Source organism: Lissotriton vulgaris, chromosome 7 (genome assembly GCF_964263255.1).
Source record: "Lissotriton vulgaris chromosome 7, aLisVul1.2, whole genome shotgun sequence".
In the NCBI taxonomy this organism is placed as follows: Eukaryota; Metazoa; Chordata; class Amphibia; order Caudata; family Salamandridae; genus Lissotriton; species Lissotriton vulgaris.
Window position 1 is genome coordinate 703,213,350 of NC_141695.1, and position 22,182 is coordinate 703,235,531.

General features: G+C 46.8%; 1 protein-coding gene across 1 annotated transcript in view; it reads right to left on the minus strand.

Moving 5' to 3' along the window:
* Window positions 1-22,182, minus strand: part of CACNG4 (calcium voltage-gated channel auxiliary subunit gamma 4) — a 653,145-nt gene that overhangs the window by 108,782 nt on the left and 522,181 nt on the right. Inside the window, exon 3 of the mRNA XM_086928774.1 lies at window positions 15,605-15,745. Coding sequence (XP_086784900.1) covers window positions 15,605-15,745 — 141 coding nt within the window. The remainder of the gene's footprint in view (window positions 1-15,604; window positions 15,746-22,182) is intronic.

Here is a 22,182-nt window from a genome sequence, read left to right on the forward strand (position 1 = left end):
ATACTCTTTGCACGACAGTATACCAAGTTCTCCTTAACATCATGATACATAGTTACCACCCTTACTAAATAGAAGAAGCTCACAATATATAATGTACAGTATTGATGATGAATGGCCTAATACAAATTAAAACACATTGGCAAACATTTCTATACAGTCAAATTATATAAGCACCAGTGCAAAAGATATCGTCAAACTAATATACTCAAAAGATTGTTTCAGAAAAGGTATTTTCATTTAATATATGGAGAACCCTGTTTGTCAAGCTCTAAATTAAGCCCTTGGTTCTTAAACAAAACGTGTTATCATTAATAAGTTGATGGTACTCAACTAAAGCAACCCAGAATAATTAAAATGTGAATCCATTATTCCCAAGATTCTAACCCGTAACTGGAAGGGCATGGGCCAAATTCACAAAGGTGAACTTAGACCTGAAGTCTTTAGACCTGAATCCAAACTACCCAATTCACAAAGGTAAACTTACATTGAAGTACTAGACTTCTGGTCTAAACTTGAACTTCAGGTCTAAGTTAACCTTTGTGAATTGCGCCTTTAGACAACTGTCAAGGTTTACCTTTGTGAATCGGGTCCCATGTGTAGAACTTGCAACACAAATGCGATTCATTGAGTTACATCATCCCACTGAAAATAATGTGAGCCCTTGCTAGACTAATGAACCGGAACACAGGAAAATAAGACATACTGGTATTATTATTTTTTTTTGTTACAAATTTAAATTCACTTTTGTGGGCAGAATCGTAAATGCCCAATAGCACCATTTAGGAGATCATAGCTTTTAACTTGTTAACAAAGTGACAAACTCTGGAGTTGCAGAATTCACTGTCAGATCATACTGTGTTTTGCTTACTATGATGAACTTAGAAGGGCAACGAGTATAACACAAACATAGGGGCATACGAACAAGGACTAAACACCAACAGAATGTCACTTGATAAGACATTCAAGTGGTGTTAAGTCCATCCCTTTAGTTACAAGGCGACGTGAAGCCACTTAACCTGGCTTAATGCCGCCTTTTAAATAGGACCCAATTTCACGCAGCACTTAGCGTGAAAGGGAAAGGAAATGGGTGTTGCGGTGGGCATTCCGCCGCAATACCCATTGCTTTTTTACGCTGATCCTATTTACAAAGGTGGTGTAAATATGGGGCAGTGTCAAAATGAAGACAAAAGAAACCTAGTCTTAACATGGCAAAATGAAATGTTTAATATCTCCTCGTTTTTGCTGTTTCTGTGTGTGCTGAATTGTGCAGCACACATAGAAACAACAAATCGCCAAGAATGATCGTTCATGGGCAGGAAGGTGTGCCTTCCTGCACATAAACAATTATTATAAAAAAAATGACGATTTGCAACTTCCATGAGTGCTGCACATAAACAATCATTTCCCTCACAGCAGGTACCCTTGTACTATGGTGCAAGGCTGCTTGCGTTGGCGCTAGGCAGCTTAATTTAGTGCCAGCGGAAATGCAGGGGTGCACCTTGTAAATACAGCGCATCCCTGCTTTTTTTAACTGACGGGGCTCAACGTTAGCAATTTTGGAGTTAACCCGCACTCCACCAGTTCATTGTACATATCCCCAAAATAGTTTCTTCATTTAATGGTAAACTAAAAATAGTATGAGACATTTAAACTTTTGTAGTACATCTTTTACTATGTTTTCTTTGTGTTCAATTGTTTATTGTATTGTATGTATTTGTTCAGCAGCAGACAGTATCCTTACCTTAAAATGCTTTTAAAAAGTTGCCTGGCTACTTCTCATGTCACCAAGTCCCATGTGTGCCCTCTTGACATCCTTTTACTCATTCAACACCATATATGCATTGTTAGACTTGTCAGCCCTAGGGTGGTCTTACCCCGTTTTTTTGCCCTTTGCCTTGTTTTTTTCACCATCTTTTTGTTGGACCTAGGTCTCTGGGTGCCTTACCACAGCCAAACAGTGCTGAGGTGCAGGTGCTCTCTCCCAACAACATTGCTGCCACAGGCCCCTGCTACTGTGGAGTGGCCTTTGTAAACACGCACTAGTAGTCAGGAGCAGGCTAGTACATTAGGATACAGTAACCCTGCCATCCTGCCTTTTCAGCCCACAGCCTAGAATGTGGAAGCTCCTGGAACCTTCCAGAATAGGGGAGGAGTTACGCTTTGCCGCCTTTAGAGAGTGGTCACCTGACCTAGGGGGTATAAGGGGAAAGGAGGGAAACCTGCCTGTCAGTTGGGGTGCCACTGGACCTGGAGGAACCTCGGTAGGAGTTTAGGCAGTTGGGCCTAGGTGAGGAACCTACACCACTGGAACTGACTGGGCCTAGGCACTGCTCTTCTAAGTTAGGTGAGGGACTCTGCCAGCCCACTGATCTGGCCCAGCATTGAGGAACCCAGGGAACCACCTCCAGTGAGCCAAGGGGGACCATCCTACCTCTGAGCCACTAACTCAACCCCCCCTTCTTCCCCCTCCCAAGAAACTACACCAGAAGGGCGCTGGAACCATCAAGCACCGCAAGAAACCACCTACCTGCTATGAGGACTGCTGGGGGATCAACCAGGTAACCAGCACTTCCCACCTGAACTGTGCTCCTGTGCTGCCCTGCCCAAGCTGTGACTGATCCCCAGTGCTGCCTTACTCTAGACTGCCCAGAACTGTGTCATGCCCGAATTGCTGTCTACCAAAGCGCTGTGAACTCCAAAGCACTGTGCACTTTGAAGCGCTGTGCCTGAATAGCGCAGTTGCTTTTCACCACCGCCGCCCGGTACTGCGGCCCGCGAGGCGCTACTGACTCACCTCACCGCCACGGCCCTAGTGCATAATCAGGAAGCGCTGTGCCTGCTGAGTCACCGCCGCGGCCCGGCGCCTCATCAGGGAGGTGCCCGCTGTTGCCTGCTTTGGCCCCCGGAGCCTGGAGAGGGCCACCTCGGTATTAGAGAGGCCTGCCCCGGGCCAAGGAAGCCAGGATAACATCCATCACATGACGGGGGCGCCGGTCTCGTCATTGGCCGCGCCCCCGCCACCCGCCGCACAGCCATTGGCGGAGGCTGCTGCGCCCCCCGTAGGCCGCGCTGCGATTGGCGGCTGTGGGCGCGCCTCAGCCCTTGCTGCCTACTGTTTGGTTCCGAGCTGGGTGAAGCCCCGGGAGGCCCGGGACTGGCCAGGAAGCTTGGCGAGGGGGCTCCCAGGAGAGGGAGAGCACACATCGGCCCCAGACCTGCCAGAAGCCCTAAGGGACCGCCAAGGATCTGCGGGAAACCCGCTTAGCCTGCGCGGGCTCCCGCATTCCACCGGAGGCCGGGACTAGAGGTAACACCCCCCCCGGGGCGAGGGCAAGAGACTGCTGTGACCGCGGGGGCTGCTGAGGAGCCTCTGGAACCAGGGAGGCAGCCCCGCGACCGCCCCTCCCCTTCAGGAGCCTGCAGTTGGGCCCCGTAGGCCCTAATTAACCCTGTGGTCGCCCTAATTCATACAGCAAGGGCCTGAAATAAGGGGGAAATGGACTGAGGGCCCCCTGAACTGGGCATTAGCCCTACTTGTTAACGGTTTTCTTGTGCTAAGGTTAACCCCTGGCTAGGGGAGTGTTCTCTGCAGCCTGTCCTGGAGCAGGTAACCTGGTTTGTGTTACTGATATGCCATTTATGCAGAGGTTTATTCATTTCAATGATCCACATGTTTAAGAAGTGTTTTACAGTGAAGCTGGTCCTAGCAATTGTTGTTCATAATTAATCTGTACATGAGGAATGTCATTGCCTAGCTTGCCCATACATATAGCGAGATATTTACAGAGCTATGTGCCTGATGTTTGAGAACTGTTCAAGACCCAGCTACTTACCTGCAATGAAGAGAGTCTAGGTAAAGAATCTTGTTTTAAACTTCTAACTGGTGTGGTGTCATTTTATTGCGTGTGCCTCCCTGTCTCGGTGGAGTGTGTGCTGCACTTCTGCTTTACACCTAGCTTTCGGGTGCCTTCCCGCTCGCGCCAAGCTACTGCAGTGGAATTGGTGACCCCAGTTCTTACATGCATGATGCATGTAGCCATATGAATAAGTGAGCCTACTCTGATTACCCTCCTTTTTTGTTTTCCACTCATACTGCATCCCTCTTGCCCTATTGCTAGGCTGGTGCTATGTGGATTTCTATGTGTATTAGTTCGAACCTCAGTGGTTATCACGCTCAACATGAAAAGACTTCCGACATAAGCCCAAAATAAAACAAAACTTTACCAACCACACTTCTTGCATAGTGTAGCTTGCTATCCATGTGCATAAGCACTTCAGTGCCTCAAAAATGTAGTGCCCTTCAAGTTGCTTACCCTCTGGCCTCCATGTTGCTTCTCCCATGCACTTTAAAAAAAGTTTCACACTATATATTTTTTTTAGTTAGCGCTACAACCTCTTTTGTCGTGCAGGTCCCCCTGGAGCCGCTTAATTTCATCTTGCGCCGCCTCGCCAAAACTCTCTCCCGACCTTCGAGTGCCCGCTGGGACCCGTCCGGTCGCGCTGCACTTCCACTAGCTGACACCCTGCCCCGCCTCCCGGCCCGTCCACTGCAGCCGAGCTAGGTGCTGCCTGGGTCGTGACCTGGTGAGCCGCCATCTTGGGTGAGGGAGTAGGCGAGCGGTGCAGCGCTCGGCCCCTCCCGCCCTCGGCCTCATAAAATGGTCCCTCCTTTCAGGGAGCGCAGCGGGCGCAACGTCATCGCGCCAAAGTCGCGCCTAAGTCCCGCCCGTCTGTGCCCATCCGTGCCCAGACTTGCGCAGGGGCCAGGGACGCTACCGCTCCCATAATTTACACCGCTGCGGCACTTAAAGCACTGCAGTCCCCCCCTGCTCCCTTCATTCTACCATCTGGGCCCGCATTTCCACTCTGGGAATTATGGGAAGCTCCCCCCTCTACTAGGGGTGGACATACCTGCCATTCATGAGTCACGCATTCGCATATTCTACCTCAATACTCGTTCTTTTATTAGGCATCAGATCGATATCTTCCTCTTACTGACTACCGAGAACCCTGATGTACTCCTACTCTCGGAGACATGGTTATCGGAAGACTCGCTCCCAGATATCCTGGCGGCGTTGCCTCCCGATTATTACATGCTGAACGCCAATCGACCAGGTGGTCGTCATGGAGGGGGCGTGGCAGCAGTAATTCGGAAAAATCTACAAATCATCTCCACTTCCTCGCTTACTCTCCCAGCAGTTGACAATCTTGTGATCAACTTGGGCACGAAAGAGGGCGCTGTCACGCTCGTGGTGCTATACCGTCCCCCTTACCCTATGCCCCTTTTTCCCTCTTCCTTTGTCGAACAGCTGGCCAATCTCACCACTTCTTCCTCCCGTGTGGCCATCTTCGGGGACTTTAACTATTGGTTCCAACATAAGGAGGCTGGCCCTCAGGCCACTGAGCTCTTCGAGGCCTTATCGTCCCTCAACCTAAAACAACATATAGACGTCCCCACACACACTGGAGGCCACATCCTCGATCACATTTGGACCCATGGGCTCAAGCTCTCTCACCCGGTGATCACTCCCTGCATCTGGTCCGACCATTTCCTGGTCGAGGCCACCCTCACTATCACTGGCCATATCAGGGTCCCTCCCTTAGAGGGCGGCATGGCACGAAAATGGAGGGCTGTAGACACTCAGGACCTTCTTGACCTCCTCTCGAAATCGCGCCCTTCCCTCACGCCTGACCGCAGCACTGGCGAGCTAGCCAATGACATCCTCCACTGGCTTGTCTCGGCCAGCGATACCTTGGCCCCCCTCACTAAATTCCCTCGGTCCCGGCATAGTCACTCCCACAAGTGGTACAACTCTAATTTAAAACAGCAACATCTTGAACTTCGCCAATTGGAGCGCAGGTGGAGAAGGGACTATTGCACCACGAGTAGGGAGACCTACCTGGCCGCGCGTAATAAATATAAAAAAGCTATTATCGCGGCCAAATCCGCACACATCACTGAAAGAATCCTCTCCGCACCCATCAAATCCAAGGAAATCTTTAAAGTCATTGGGGAACTCACTACTGACACTAGGACTCTTCCTACCCAGGCCCCCACCCAGGAATCTTGCAATGCCCTCAGTTCCTTCTTTGTGGACAAAATTGTTAGGATTAAGGATTCCATCACCGCCTGCCTTCCTGACGCTGATATCATTCCGGTTCCCCACAACTCTTCCTCACTCTCTCACTTCCCTACTCTTGACTCAGCCACCCTAGCGAAACTAGTCACCCGGGTCAAGTCTGGTTCCCCGGATGATTGTTGCCCCCCTTCTATATTACGAGACATCTGCCTTACCCTTCCCGAATGCATTCTCCCTCTGTTGATCTCTTCTCTTTCCTCGGGCACGGTGCCTGGCTCTTTTAAGGAGGCTGTCCTAGTGCCTCTTTTGAAGAAGCCTGGGGCTGACCCCTCGGTCCCAGCTAATTACCGACCCTTTTCCCTCCTTCCCTACCTCTCCAAAATTCTGGAAGCCCACGTCACTGCTAGCCTCTCACAGTTCGTAGAAAGTTCGAACTTCCTGGAGGCCAATCAGGCCGGATTCAGACCCGGCCACTCTACGGAGGCAGTCATCCTGGCCGTGCTCGACACTCTGAGAGGCAATGCCGACAAGGGCATCCCCAAGGCCCTGGTATTGTTAGATCTGTCGGCTGCGTTCGACACGGTGGATCATGACATCCTTATCCGCCGTGTCGAACAAGCTGGCCTCCAGGGCCCGGCGCTGGCCTGGGTCCACTCCTTCCTGTCCGGCAGGTCTCAGTCGGTCAGTCTGGGTACATTCCATGGACCCAAAGTACCTTCCTCTTGTGGTGTCCCCCAGGGTTCCTCTCTGTCCCCCCCTTCTTTTCAATCTCTATCTCCGCCCCCTTCTTCTTTCTCTGAGGCAGTGGGACGTCACCGTCTTTAATTACGCTGACGACCTACAACTCATCTTTCCTCTCTCCACCCCCTCCGCTGTTTCCAATTTTCACTCTGTCATGTCCCACATTCTCCTCTGGATGAGCCAAAATCAGCTTAAGCTGAACCCTGGAAAGACAGAGCTCTTTCTTCCTGGCAGGAGCTCTACCCACTGGGGTCCACACTTTTGGCCCATTGGGCTTGGCCCTCCCCCCGCCCCTGTGGCATCCGTAAAGAGTTTGGGAGTCGTTATTGACTCCGAACTCTCTCTCAAGGCCCAGGTGGGGGCAGTGGTCTCCTCCTGTATGCACCAGCTCCGCAGGATTAGGAAGGTCGCTTATCTTTTGTCCCCCGAAGTCTTGCTCCAAGTCACCATGGCCTTGGTCCTCTCCCGCTTGGACTTCTCGAACTCCCTATACTATGGTCTGCCAAAAACCTTGCTCTACAGGCTGCAGATCGCCCAGAACCAAGCGGCGCGACTGGTATTCAGGATCCCTAAATGGCAGTCGGCCAAGCCTCTCCTTGCCAAATTGCACTGGCTCCCAATCAATCTTAGGGCAGCCTTTAAGATCGGCAGCCTAGTATTCAAGTCCCTTACTGGTCCCTCCCCAAGGTTTCTGAAATCCCTCATCACTCCGTACCGCCCCCCTCGCAATCTCAGATCTTTTCATCTTCACCTCCTGGTCACCCCCTCCTTTAAACTCGCGAGAGTTGGAGGTCGAAGTTTCTCACATCTTGCCCCTACACTTTGGAACTCTCTTCCCCTTTCTCTCAAATCTGTCAACTCACTCATCCTTTTCCGCAAGTCTCTCAAAACTTAGCTCTTCCCCCAATCTGGTTAATCTCTCATCTGCCATCCTACAGAACCCCAATCAGCGCCAGGAAACTCACGATGACAGTGCACTCTAAAAGAACCTCCTCACATAACAACTCAGATTCTTAAATACATTTTTTTAAAGCACCCATGTCATTTTGCACATTACATAGAAACTTTTTTAATTTTATTTACTGTGAATGGCTGTTGCCTTTAGGCGTGCTGCACATCATCAGGTATGCTGTACAGCATTTCAATAACTGTTGCATAGCCAATAGGACCCAAAGACTAGACCAATAGGCTTAGTCAATGCTTGTTTGTGGTGTGCCTTGGAAATGGCCAATGTAGAGACTCTTGGGCACGAAGGACTGCAGCTTCATGATGGATGTGCCTGGTTCAGCCCTTCTTGCACTTGTTGGAACTCCGCTCTCCCACTCTTTTTTTAAACGCTATATTTCTAATTAAACTTTATACCGAGGGACAGTGTGTGATCTAGTGGCTAATTTGTTCGTCGTAGAATCCGCAAACATGACTTCTAATTTTAAAATCCTCTTTTTGACCACAATGCTTGATCCTAGATATATTAAAATGGTGATGGAATATATACATACTTCATGTTTACTTGTTCTCATATAAGCCCATGATCCAGCATGGCTAAACAGGTCTACCGGAAACCAGTGGTTAATTTGTCCAAAAGAAAAGTGCTGGGGCTCTCCTTAAGAGGCAGCACTAACAGGAGAAATGTGCTGGCTCAAACTGCCTCCTGACTAGTGCCCCGGCATCTATTATTCTGGAGAGGACTTGGCCTAATGGCTAGAGCTCCCGATATTGGAGCTGGGGGACCGGGTCCGAGTTTTGGCGTGGCTCAACGTCCTGTGATTCTGGGGAAAATCGCGAACCTTCCAAATGAGTGTGTCCTTAATTGGTACTATAAGCACCGGTGCCGAGGATTGGGTGCTGGTGCTGAGCACTAGCTCAAATTAGGAACTGCCGGGAACTGCAGCAATTAATCATTTCTTTAAAAACAAACTTTAAAAAAACACGTGTTGGTTCATAGCTCTGTAACCTAAAGGTGATACAGTTAACCAGCTCAATCCTTCTCACTATTATCTGAAAGCAGGAGCATTAATTATTGGAGCTGCAGTATTTGTTGCTTGTAGGAAGGAGAACAATGTTTTGAGGGAGACATCTAAATTAACATGCAGGGGTAATGCATTGGTTTCGCCTATGTAATTAATAAAGAGCTGTTTTCATCGATCATCGTCTGGGAGAAGGAAAGAGCTCCCTGACAGATAACACAGGAGTAGAGAGGATGTGACGCAGCGGCCAAAGCTGCTGACTCGAGAGCTAGGGATCCCGATTTGAGCCTCAACTGGGCCTTACAACATCCGGTGATTCTATGCAAATCACCTAATCTCTCCGGGTGATAAATTGTTATATAAATATGCTGCTGTAGTAAAAGGCAAAACGTTATAAAAATATGGTTCCACCAAAGCGGATGTTAACAGTATTTAGGCGGTGAGTAACTGATAAGAGAGGCAGACCTGGATCAAGCATTGGTACATGCAGGAAAATCTGCTACAGCCTATAGAAATAGAGGAAAAGTAAGTGGCACACACAGGAACCAATGAGAAGCGAGGACAGAGAGGAGGCGGGATGTAAGTCTCTTTAGGTTTGTATTAAATACAATAGATTTCTTAAGCACAGTGCAAGTGCTGTGCAGGAGAAACCTAAAAAGGGTTTGATGTTAACCTATAAACTTTTGCTGGAAAAGTCACTAATTCTAAGTTATTGACAACATTTATTTTTTGCTTACAGAGTAAAACTCAAAATACAAGAAAATTAAACAATATTTTTTTTACTCCAATAATTCGATTTTGTAGCCCAAAAACAACCTACATTGACATGGAAATCACCCCCTGTCCTCTGCCTGACATGGATGGGAGAAGAAGGAAGGCATAGGACAAAAGTGCTAGCTTGATGTGAAAAAGTGGAGGAAAAAGTATGTCAACAGTCATAAAACACAAAAAAAGAAAGGAGAAAGGGCATATGGGGCTAATCGCGAATACATTGGAATCTTGCTGGGAGAAGCAAATACAAAGCAATCTCAACAACCCAAAAAATCTGTCTAGAGCATCCTGGCATTGGCAGTGGACATACACAACTGTCTCATGACAACACTAATATCAAAAGCAATGTCAGAGCCCTTCGTTCGTGCCTTTAAGCTTTCCAAACCTAGGGCCTGATTATGATGGCCGTTGAACGAGCGTCCGACTGCCATCCTGTCGGGAACGGAACCGTCCGACAGGGAGTCAGCAGTCCCACCGGACAAATTATAATCTGACCGCCGTGGAGGCGGTCGAAAACATGCCTCTTAGCATAGAGGCTTGTGCTGCAGCCTGAAAAAGGGATGCAGCACAAGCCTCACTGCTAAGAGGCATGTTTGTAAACAACCCAGCTCAGATTAAGTGTGCTAAAGCCAAATATCTTGAGGATATGCTGGCTCAAGCAGCTAATAAATCACAGACTTTTTTCAAAATCGTCAATGATCTTTCCCATCCGGTGTGTGCGACCAATAACATCCCGGCCTCCCAGATTTTGTGTGATTCCTTGGCTCCAGCATTTGAGGACAAGATCTCCACCATTCTGAGTGGCCTGTCTGAGGCAGGGACTCCCTGTTCCCAGTTGGCTTCCTGTACTCCCGGTCCTCAGTCCCTGATAGAGTCAGCGTCTCTGTCTACATCGGGTGCTCCCGGGGAAGCTACAGAGTATTCGCCATTGGACAGTTTTATCTTTCCCTCGTACGAGGACTTTTGTACTCTGGCCAATGGGGTGTCCTCAGGCTCTCCGATGGACCCGCTGCCCCATAAGTTCTGGAAAGCGTTCCGCGAGGAACTCTTTCCCCCTTTGTATTCCATCTGTTGCCAGTCATTTAGCATGCCACTGTCCCTGAAAGCTGGAAACTCGCTGTGGTCTCCCCCCTCTTGAAGAAAGCCACATTGGATTCCACCTGTCCAGCGAATTACAGGCCAATTTCGCTGCTCCCATTTCCCGTTAAGATCATGGAGAAATTTGTCACCAAATCTCTGTCCAGTTTTATAGAGGCTAACAACTGCCTGGATGTGGCTCAGTTCGGCTTCTGGCCAGCCCATGGCACGGAATCCGCGCTGATGGTTGTCCTGGACGATCTTCGTTCGCGGGTCGACACTGGTCGGGCAGCCTTCTTAGTGCTGCTCGACATGTCGGCCGCGTTCGACACGATCAACTATGCCACATTAATCAGTAGACTGGAAGGGATTGGGGTAGCTGGCCGTGCCCGGGACTGGCTAACTTCCTATCTTCATAACAGGCATCAGGTGGTGGCCTTGCCGCCTTTTAGATCTGGTACTAGAAGGGTAGGACAAGGGGTGCCCCAGGGGTCTGCAATCAGCTCCATCTTATTCAATCTAGATCACCATCCTTTGATTAGGCTGATCAAATCCTTTGGCATCTCGGTCATCAATTATGCCGATGACACGCAGCTAATTTTTTCCTTTGAAGGCAGAGATGCCATTTCTAAGGAAACTTTCCATTGCTGCATGACGGCCACTGCGGACTGGTTGAAACACAACTCCCTCCAGTTCAATGGATCCAAAACGGAGGTGTTGTATTGCTCCACGGACCGTACCTCTCGCCCTTTGCCGACGGGTTTCTGGCCAGTTTCCTTCCTGGGCACAGTTGTGGCACCGGATGCTGCTCGCAATCTGGGTGTTATGTTTGCCCCAAATCTTCAGCTTGACGCCTTTGTAAATAAAACGATTGCTACATGTATGATATTACTATGTACATTGCGTTAGATCCTTCCCTTGCTTCCGGCACCGGCTAGACCAGAGGTGGTGCGCAGTATCATTCTTAGCAGGCTTGATTACTGCAACGCACTTCTTCTGGGTGCCCCAAGCACTTTGATCAGGAAGTTGCAGCGCTTACAGAATATGGTAGCTAAGCTTGCCCTCTCTCGAATGCGCTCGGCCTCCTCCTCTCTAGCGCTAAAAGATCTGCATTGTAATGTAATGTTAATGTAAGCCAAACTTTTTGAGCGCACGGCTACCCCAAAGGGTGTCCCGGCGCTTTAGCAAAGAGGCCCCTAGAAACAGGAGAAAACCAAAGGCAAACACACTACAGTTATCGCGGGTTACTTGGTGAAGAGCAGAGTCTTCAACTCCTTCCTGAAAGCCAGGAGGTTGTTTGCTTTCCGAAGGGAAAGTGGGAGCTCGTTCCACAGGCATGCTGTCACGTGTTGGAAGGAGCGACCTCCCATCCGGACACGTTTGACCACAGGCACCTCCATTTTGGCCAGTTCCGCCGACCGCAAAGACCTCCGTGGCACATAGAAAGCAGTACGCTTCCTCAGATAGTAAGGACCAATCGCATGGAGAGCTTTAAACGCCAAAGTGAGGAGTTTAAATCTAATTCTCCCAGCGATTGGCAGCCAGTGCAGCCTAGCTAAGAGCGCTGAGGCACTGGCTCTCCTGGGCAGGCCATAGATGGCTCTGGCCGCCGAATTCTGTACAATCTGCAGCCTAGATAACAGATACTTAGGTAGGCCCGCAAAGAGCGCATTTGCATAGTCCAGGCGTGATCCCACCAACGCCTGAACTACATTCCTACGGTACTGCAGTGAAAGCAGAGGAAGAAATTTCCTAAGCATCTTGAGGATGCTGAAACATTTCCCTGCTAATTCCAGGATGTGTGGACGAAAAGAGAGGTCATCGTCAAACACCACTCCGAGATTTTTTACCTGAGCAGATGGTGTCTCTGGGGGGAACATGTCCTGGGGCCACCATGTCTTCCAGCCCGGGTCTGGGGCACAGCCGAAGAAGAGCAGCTCAGACTTGTCTGAGTTGCATTTCAGGCTGTGCCGCTGAAACCACGCAAAGACTGCGCTCAGACAGTCCTTGATTCTGCCGCCGTTGAAGACCTCTCCCTTCCCTTGGCTACCAATTCACCAGTGTATCTGTTTAAAGGCGTCCTGTATTGTGTTTAGGGCTCTTCACGGACAGGGGCCTGTCTTACTGCAAGAGCTCTTTGCTGGTACTCGGCAGCTAGACCTTTACGGTCTTCCTCCGCATGTGGTGGCAGTCCCTAGAATTCAGATGATACGGATGGGTGGCCGCTCCTTTGGTTTTACTGACGCAAAACTCTGGAACTCTCTTCCCCTGTTCCTGAGGAGTTTGAATGAACTTAGCTCCTTCAAGAAAGGGTTGAAGTCTTATCTCTTCCCAAGGGCGGTGTAAATTCTATGACCGCACATAGCCAGGTAGAGTCAAAGCGCCAGGATACCCTCCAGGTGACAGCTTGCGCTATAAAAGTATGCGATACATACATACATACTTTGTGACAGGCACCATGCGGTGCCTTCCACATGGTGCTGTGATGTTCATGGAGGCAACAGAGGTACCCCCCAGACCCTATAGCAGAGGGCCAGGGGAGTAAGGCTGCCCGCTAGGGCCCCAAATCACTTTCCGCCTGCCTTTTAATGGCGGACTGACCTGGTAAGGGCATTGTAATTCCTACAGTAGTGCCTGAACATGCACCACTCCTATTGTAGGGATTGCAGTCCCTCTGATAGGCTCTTTGAGCCCATTGAATGTGAGGCATGCGGTCCCTCTGCAATATGCATCCACTCGCCGCATCCTAATGTGGCGGACAGACCTGCAGGGGCTGATGGCGGTGGGACCCTCACCGACAGCCTCTCAGTGGCTGTCCCACCGCCATCGTAATCAGGCCCTTATCCGACAGATCGCAATCTGTCCGATTAGGCAGCTATACCTCCACACCTCGTAAGATCAAGTATGGTGTACCACAGGGGGCATCATTAAGCCCAACATTATTTAATGTTTATGTGTCATCATTAGCCACTATTGGGAAGAAGTGGGGCGTTAACATCTGCTCATATGCTGATGATACACAACTAATGATTGCCTTAAATGGTGAAGAAGATTCCAAAAACAGACTGCTTAACTGCCTCTCCAAATTATCCAGCTGAATGCATAATCACTGTCTGAAACTAAATGCCGATAAATCGGAGATTTTATTGTTCGGCGGCTCCCAACAACTTTGGGATGACACCTGGTGGCCCAACATTCTTGGTACCCCCCCTCAAACCAACTAAGACGGCGAGGAATTTGCGAGTCCACATCGACAATGTATTGTCAATGAAAAACCACGTAACAACTATTTGTGGTAAAGGCTTTGCGCTACTGAAAATGCTACGAAGAGTGTTTCCATGGATTCCCTTGGAATGTTGAAAGATCTTAGTCCAGTCACTACTAATTAGCAGACTTGATTACGGGAATTCCCTGTTCGTTGGCATGGCGGATTACCTATTTTCAAAATTACAGCTTGTTCAGAATGCGGCAGCAAAAGCTGTATGCAACAAAAGAAAATATGACTCCGCTACAAGTTGTTTGAGAGCCTTACACTGGCTGCCAATGAGAGAAAGAGCCACTTTTAAAATACTGTGCATCACCCACAGAGTACTGCACAATACCGGCCCAACCATCCTAAAAAACAGAATCAATTTCTATGTACCAAATAGAAATCTTTGCTCCTAATTCACAGCAAGAGCGGTAACTACCCGAATAAAGAAGGTTAGGACGGGTGGCCGTGCAACACTTAGCTGCAAACCTGTGGAACAATTTACCGATAGATCTGAGACTTATTGATGACTACTTTACATTTAGGAAAAAACTTAAAACCACGCTGTTCCCTAACACTCATTAAAATTATCATCGACCAGTGCCAGCTTTCTGTACGTTGTTCAATTTTAGCGCCATGATATCCTTTTAGGATGAATGTTAGCGCTTTAAAAATACTTTTACCATTACCATTACCATTACCTTAGACATATTGGTTTTGTCAGTGGTTTTTACCAATGCTGTCAGCATCAGCAAAAGGAAAACAATAAAATGGGTATTGCTGCTGCTGATGAGTGTCATCATGGATGTACGCATATGTTTCATAATGATACAGTGGCTACCACATGAGATGTGCACCTGCGTCACCACACATGCATGTATAGGTCACTTATTACACAGTAGGCAGTGATTTGAAATGCTTTATTGCAAGGACGTGGATGCCACAATTGGAGGAATTATATTTAAAAAAATGTGCATGAAAATATGAAAAAGAAAGGAGAGTCCCAGTAGCTGATTGTAGGTGCTGATCTTTTTTTTTTTTTAAAAAAGCGAAAACATATTTTTTCTTAAAAATGGAAGACAGAAGGGAAGAGGTGGAGGAGCATTGGAGAAGCCGGTGGGGGTAGGACGTCAATTGCATCAAGCGTCAGGAGGAGCGGAGGGGATGGAGGAGCAGCAGAGGAGTGGAGGATTCATACATTAAAAGAAATAGCCCTCTGGAAAGCAACCCAATAGTGGTGGGCAAACGGGGGAGCAATATAGTGGTGGTGGGGAGAACTTGAGGGAGGGTGAGAGGAAGAAAAACATGCATTTCCCCTGAGTGTGAGAAGAAAAAGAACAAATAAAATTGGGAAATGGCACACGCCATCCAATCAGAACACAATCAAGAAGAGATGCTCCAGAGGAAGGACAAACAAAGAATAGGAAAATAGGAAGGAAAGTCATTGATTAAGAAGCATGGAAATTATTGTTCAAGAAAGCCGCCATCCAAAGAACAGCAAGGTCCTGACCCTAAACCCACCATATGTACATAATTTAATGTATTAGAGAAAATAGGTCTTGCACAACAGGCAGCTAAACTTATCTGTAGGTGAGACTTAAGAATACCAGAATGTACATGCTCATTGTGTATATATAGTGTATGTCACTGCCATTGCTAAGAATATATTTTGGTATATTTCTATTGAGATAAATGAACATTTGAGTGACATACTTTACCTGCTGCTACGAACAGAATCCCGGCACTAAGAATGATGTTGTTTTTGCTGCTGTAAATCCGCCCTGCTCCGACACAGAGGCCTCCAAGCATTAACAACACTGTGCTGAGGATGGGAAAGACACTGGAGGCCCGAACAATGCCTGCCGACAAGAGAGAAAGGATATGACGTTATCAGTATGGTCCTTCCTGGCTCGGGAATCACATGAGCCAGTTACCATGCTGTTCCCTCAAATAAGGCACCCACCCCTTGAAGTCCATCCCCAGCAGACTGTCAAGAACGGATCCCCTTGCCCTCCCAGTGAACTGACATGTGTTCCTTAGCTAAAAGTGTTGTTTACAGCATCTGTTTCTCCCCTATTGAAAAAAAGTCTGTGATGCACATGGGATTATTGCTGTCCTGTGACCTTTGTTGTCAGTATCAGTGCTTTAAGCAGGATGAAAATATATATATGCATACAGTCTCTAAAATGGGATTGGTCAAAGAGGGTACCCAGGAATCCTTTCCAAGAGGTGTGGCCTGTGTAGCAAAGGCCCAGATGTACAAATGCATTTAGTGGTCACAAACCCTGCAATTAGTAAATTATACCGTTTGCGACCAGTGAGTGTGTTTTTTGAATGAACTAAACCCATATAGAGATTTGGTAACAGGTTACAGAGTCGCTACATGTGTTCAGCAAACCATAGGTATTTGGGAGGAGTGAGTGTAGCCTGCTGCTATTGGGGGCATGTGGGGAGAGAGATTTGCTTGAACCACCATTTAATCCCATTCAGAAAGTTCACTCAGTTAATGCACCAATGCAGCAATTTATCTGTAACATGTGGGTCACAAGTTCCAGTCCTAGTGAGATCAATCAGTTGTTTAATTAATTTACTTCATAGATGTATTTATAGTTTTTTCCAACGAGTTCAAAGTCTAATAAGATACCTCATTCCCAGAGGTGGACTGAGAGTGTGAGCTCAATATTACTAGAGTCCGAATGTTCGAAATAGACAACTTAAACATATTGCCCTAAAATACAATATCTCATTCACAACTACACCTATGTTTGCCTTTAATGTTGTTTGTGGATGCCTTTGTCTACTATTTGCCACAAAGAAAGGGATACTTTAGTAAGACACATATGGGGCTATTCACAAATGTAGGTTACACTTTTAGTAATTTACGTATGTAATGTTACTACTTTTGGCTAATCACAAAATGTATTACACGTACAAGTGTGAGTTACTAACAAAAAAACATAGTAATTAGTCTAGCCCACACTTGGACAACCCTAGTAGTGCAGCATCCTCTAATAGAAAATAATGGAGAACAGGTACTCAAATGGAAACCCTTTTGGAATTTTTTAAAATTTTTATTAAATAATTTCAAATAGCTAAAAATATAAATAAATAACATTTAGGGCCTCATTAGGATGGCGGGCGGATTTCCCCCACCGGGCCAGCGGTTGCCCTGGTGGGGGCAATCCGCCCGCCATCCCTGTAGAAAAGACCTTCCGTCATATTACTATGGCTGGGGGGTCCACGGCGAAAGGAAAGACCGTCCACCGCTTTTCTGCCCGTCAACATGTCGAGCGGGCGGAAAAGGGTCCAATATGATGGCAGTGACTTCCAGACACCGCCAGCCATATTAGAATGTGCCTTTGTGAATGCCTTTCAGTGGCGGCATTGCTGCCAGGGAAAGGCATGCATAGTCCGCTTGGGGGGCCCGTTGCAGGCCCCCATGGACTCCGGGGGGGGGGTTGGGGTGCACATGGGGGGTACCTATGGTACCCCCAGCCTTTCAAAGAACAACGTGGCAGGCACCACATGGTGCCTGTCATGTTGTGCTTTGAAAAGCACAACATGTATTTTTAGCATTGTGGCGGGCGGTGCTTTCAGCACCGCCCGACGCAATGTTAAAAATACGGGATGCACACACCACTGTCCCGGGCGCATCCAAATTGGCTCCATGGGACCCCCACCCTTATGGCGGGTGGTCCCCTTTACCATGAGGATGGCGGGCGGCTAATGATGCCCTTAGTGTTAAAAATATATAAAAATAGTATCTAGGTTTAATTTAATTATAAAATATTTTAATAACGTTATGCTTTCAAAAATAATGTAACAATACATTTTAATAAACCTTGGGAGGCGGATGGAAACCTCTTTAAGCTTCCTCCCATTCAAAGTGGGCATCAGGTATAAATCTTTGACCTCAGACCACAACTCTTCAATACACTTATCGTTCTGTAGACTCTCCCAGGGAGAAGGACTGCTGTGCTGCTGAAAAGGACCACCACTCTGCTGGCCTGTGGATCTGAAGGACTGCTGCCCTGCTGTGCTGACCTGCTGCCCTCTTGCCCAGATGCGAAGGACTGGACCTCCTTCTCTAAACCCAGGATCCCAGTGTGACTTCAAGGTCTAGTTGGCTGGCCTCCTGATCAGAAGTCTCAGGAACATAACAGGCTTCTAACAACATTGAACCCAGCACCTGCACCCTGCAGGCTGTGAGTATATTAGCAACTGCAACTTGTCAAAAGAGTGTGCCTTTGTTCCGGATTTCTCTTATCTCTGAACCACACTTTGGAGACCCTCCTGCAACCACAGGGTGTGTCTGTACTGCGACTCTCTGAAAGTCCAAACCGGTCAGTCAGGAGGTCATGTATTTTTTAAGGCCGTTGACATGGCTGCTGCCACCAATTGGGATACTGTCACTTTAAACATGATGCTAAAATTTGAGTCCATAACATATCTTACTGTTGTTTCCTGACTCACGTACCCATGCTCTTCAGCCATGTCTGCGTGGAGGTGAGTGACAAAGGGGGACTAAAGATTATCAGTGTTCAGCAATGCAATCAGACACCATGGCCCTAGCTGCTGTTGAAACTTGCAGGGAGGTCAGAGATTGAAATGGGATAGCTCATGGGGGAGACTGCCCACTGGAGCTCTCCTCGATCCATGTGACGTCTAAAACCGGAAGCGCGGCCTTCTGCTGCAACATGTGCTGAGGCGGTGGCACCTGTCGCAGCATGACAGTAGCAAACCACAGTGGTACCCACACTGGCTACACGTCAAAGCAGGTGCTGCACAGTACCCAGAATGAGATGCCAACAGATTTTATTCCAGACTCAAAGATAAATATAACTACATTTATCACTGAAACTTTAATTTAAGAAAACAAGAATGGCACTTACGTCAGCTAACACAAGCAGCAAAGAATGAGGACTAGAGAATGACAACAATGTCCCCATCTGCTTCTTTATGGATGTTCACTTGTATACTTTGATCACGTTTGTTGTAACTATCACACTGGAATGGTGGGTATTGTAGTTTTGACTTGCGGCTATGAATTCCAAGAAAGTAACGTGAAATCTGAGCCTGTGTCAATGTCATAGAAACTTAATATAAGGCTATCTAGTTAAAAAGTTTCAAATTGCAGACGGCGTTCAAAGTTAAAAAATATATTTCTAAAAGTAAATTGAAAAACTTAAAAAAAGAAATGAGCCACACCAGAGGTGCAACTAGACCCAAACATTTTTTTGGGGGGGGGGGGGGGGGGGGATGTGGGGCTGGCTAATAAAAATTTCGGGGCAGGGGCTAATTCAGGGGTGAAAAAACAACAAAGCCTTGTTAACAAGTAAATGGTCTTTTACAGACTGTGAAGTACTCAGGTACGGCTGCGATAAGACGAACACCAGATCAGCCAGCCTGCAGCAGCTCTAAATCTGTGTGTGCCTGGGAAGTTGTCTCAGCCCTGGCTGACACACACAACAGGTGGGGTAGCTAAAGCCCTTGGAGGCAATGGGCGTTGTACGCCTGTTAAAGACCATCTGTATATTTACATACGTTTGTAAACTGATTACAGAGGCTGTTTGTTTTCTGGTTCCAGTACCCCCTGGGGCCCCCCTCTTATTCCTTACATTTGGATTCTACTTTTTACTGCCTTAGTGTGAGAATGCATTTTATGAATAGGAATATAAAGTAGGGTTATCAGAAGAAAAATGCCAGCCATGTGTTGTTTAAAGAGCATGCAAAGGCTTTATCTTGACACTAAATATAGTTATGTGAAAAATAAAGCGCCAATGTAATTTTCTGTGCTAATTTTTTTTGGGGAGACTTTTCATTTGAACTTTAGAATAAGCACAAACACAAAAAATCTTCAGTTTACTGTACACTCTTACTTTATTTAATATTATTTGCCCTACACGACCTGGGCTCTGCAGGAGGGACGGGCCATCAATGATGCAGAGTATCAGCTTCCAGAACTTTTTTGTCGGGTGGTGGTGGTGGTAGGAGGGCTCAACGTGTAAAAAGGTTTCGATGGATGGGCTCAGACGACAAAAGTTTGAAGAACTCTGCTCTACCCTCATCTCATCTTCAGCTCCAGCTCCTCCACAAAGTTTAAATATTTCTTGAAATATTTTCTTTTTGCATTCCCAAACTTCATTGAAAAGATGACTTCACAGCACAGCAGGCGGAGAAATAGTAGAATGTATTCATCAGAAGACAGAGTGTAAGTCTGCTAGGGGTGCCCCAAGGAAGCTGCAACTTTCAGGTAAGTTCCCATAAAGGCAGTGGCACAGGGACCAGCGGCCCCTCCCCCCGCACCGCCTCACCTTACCTCCACACACGTTCGCAGATTTAGTGGGTGCGCCAATACATTCATTACTTACTTATGGGCCTCTTCCGCCTGCAGACCAAATGCTCATAAATACTACTTTTAGGGACTACTATGACAAAGGGGTGTGGGCAATGGCTGATATGTACATTCATGGAAATCGCAAAAGAGAAATAATCAAACTAGGTAAAAAATAACAAGCTACAAATAGAGCATTCATTTGCAAAGCAATAGTTCTCACATTCACTCGAGTTTGAGCTATTGGCATTGTAAATTACAATGACTTTTATTTATGTTTTGGGTTTTAAAACATAAATAAAAGGCATTAACATTTAACATAATACTTATAGCTTAAACTCGTGTGAAAGCGAGACCTATTAAATTTCAAATGCTTGTTTCTTATAGTCTCCATTTTTACCCTTCCACTCCCTGCCGAAAAACGTGAAGAGAGTCCCAGTGTCTATGCAAGATACATTTTTAAACATTGGAAACAAAATAGATAACAACACATTAAATGAGTCAACATTGTTTTAATCACAATGAGACTGGGTATATTGAATATACACAAGAGTTAATCAAACAGTACAGTTGGTTGTACAGTGCCCCAAGTGGAATAGGGGAGGTGAGGGAGTGTGATCAGGTGAGGATAAGGTAGTGAGAAGGAATAAGTGACAGTAAAATCAGCGAATCAAGGAAAACTGTAATTATTATTCATATACAGTATGGTGGACCAACGGTTCATAATGGATACATTTGTACGATCATACTCCACATTAGCCTATAAATGAAACAATTGATGGCGTGAAGTTGATTAGCAAGTGAGCAATTGTCGACGTTTCGACCCTCTGATTAATGCAGGGATTAGTTGAGCCCTTGCTGCGGGGTCTTCATCAGGACCAAGAAGGGGGGCAAGCAACCTGGAAGTCCGATATAGGATCGCGACGTCATAGGTTTTCAACTGAGTTGCATGTTTATCATACGCGTAGTATCATGTGGTAACATTTGAAATATTCACTGAGTCACAGGTAAATGAAGAAACTGTTAGCCCCGGAACTGGGGAGCCGTGATCAGTTCGGCCGAGATGGATGGATCCAGCAAAGTTGGAAAATGTCGATTAAATCTGACATGAACGCCGTTCGCAGTCCCAGTGACTTTATTTGGGTAACCCCCTAGTTTATACCCCGAAAAACGTGAAGAGCAGCTAATTTTCCCAACCGAATAAAACGTTTATTGTTCAGTCACTTACAATTACAAATCCATGCAGATTTGGATTTATTATTAAGCGCGAAATTGCAATCACATATTTCTATGAAGATAAAGTATAAGCTCACTGCATATTTAAAAATCTGCATGTTTTCTGCCACATACATTCTCAATAGTTAAATATAGGCACAACAAATAGCTGGGATACAAGAATCTTATTTTATTATTCTGCAATGGAGCATATGGCGAGTACACAGCCAACGCTCGCAAAGGGTGGCGTGCACACCATTTTTTTAGGTTTTAACATTATACTTTACAATAGTTTAATCTTCAATTGTCCTGTGTGCGTGCCAGCTGGGGTAGTGCAATGCCCGAATGCACTGACTTACGTACAAACATGTGGGGAGGGTATGGTTAACCCTCCACTCCCTAGCTGCACTGCGTGTTTGTGGATACTAATTCCATTCATTTATCTTTCGTTAATCCAATTTTTAACATTTATTTCAATCTTGACCATGTCGCTAATAATTATTTTCCTCTCCTTTGACTTGTCCACATTTCAACAATTTGTAGCAGAAAAACTTCTTGCATAAGCGGGTGCCCATCCAGGCCTCTTCTTTTCGCAAATACGATTCAGTACAACAGATGGTTCAAAGCAGCAGTTGTTTATTCAAAACCCAATGCATTTCGGGCATTTAATGCCCTTCGTCAGGGTAGTCTAGAAAACAGTAATAAAAAACAGTGCTTTAGGTCTGATATATGCATACTAATGTTGCC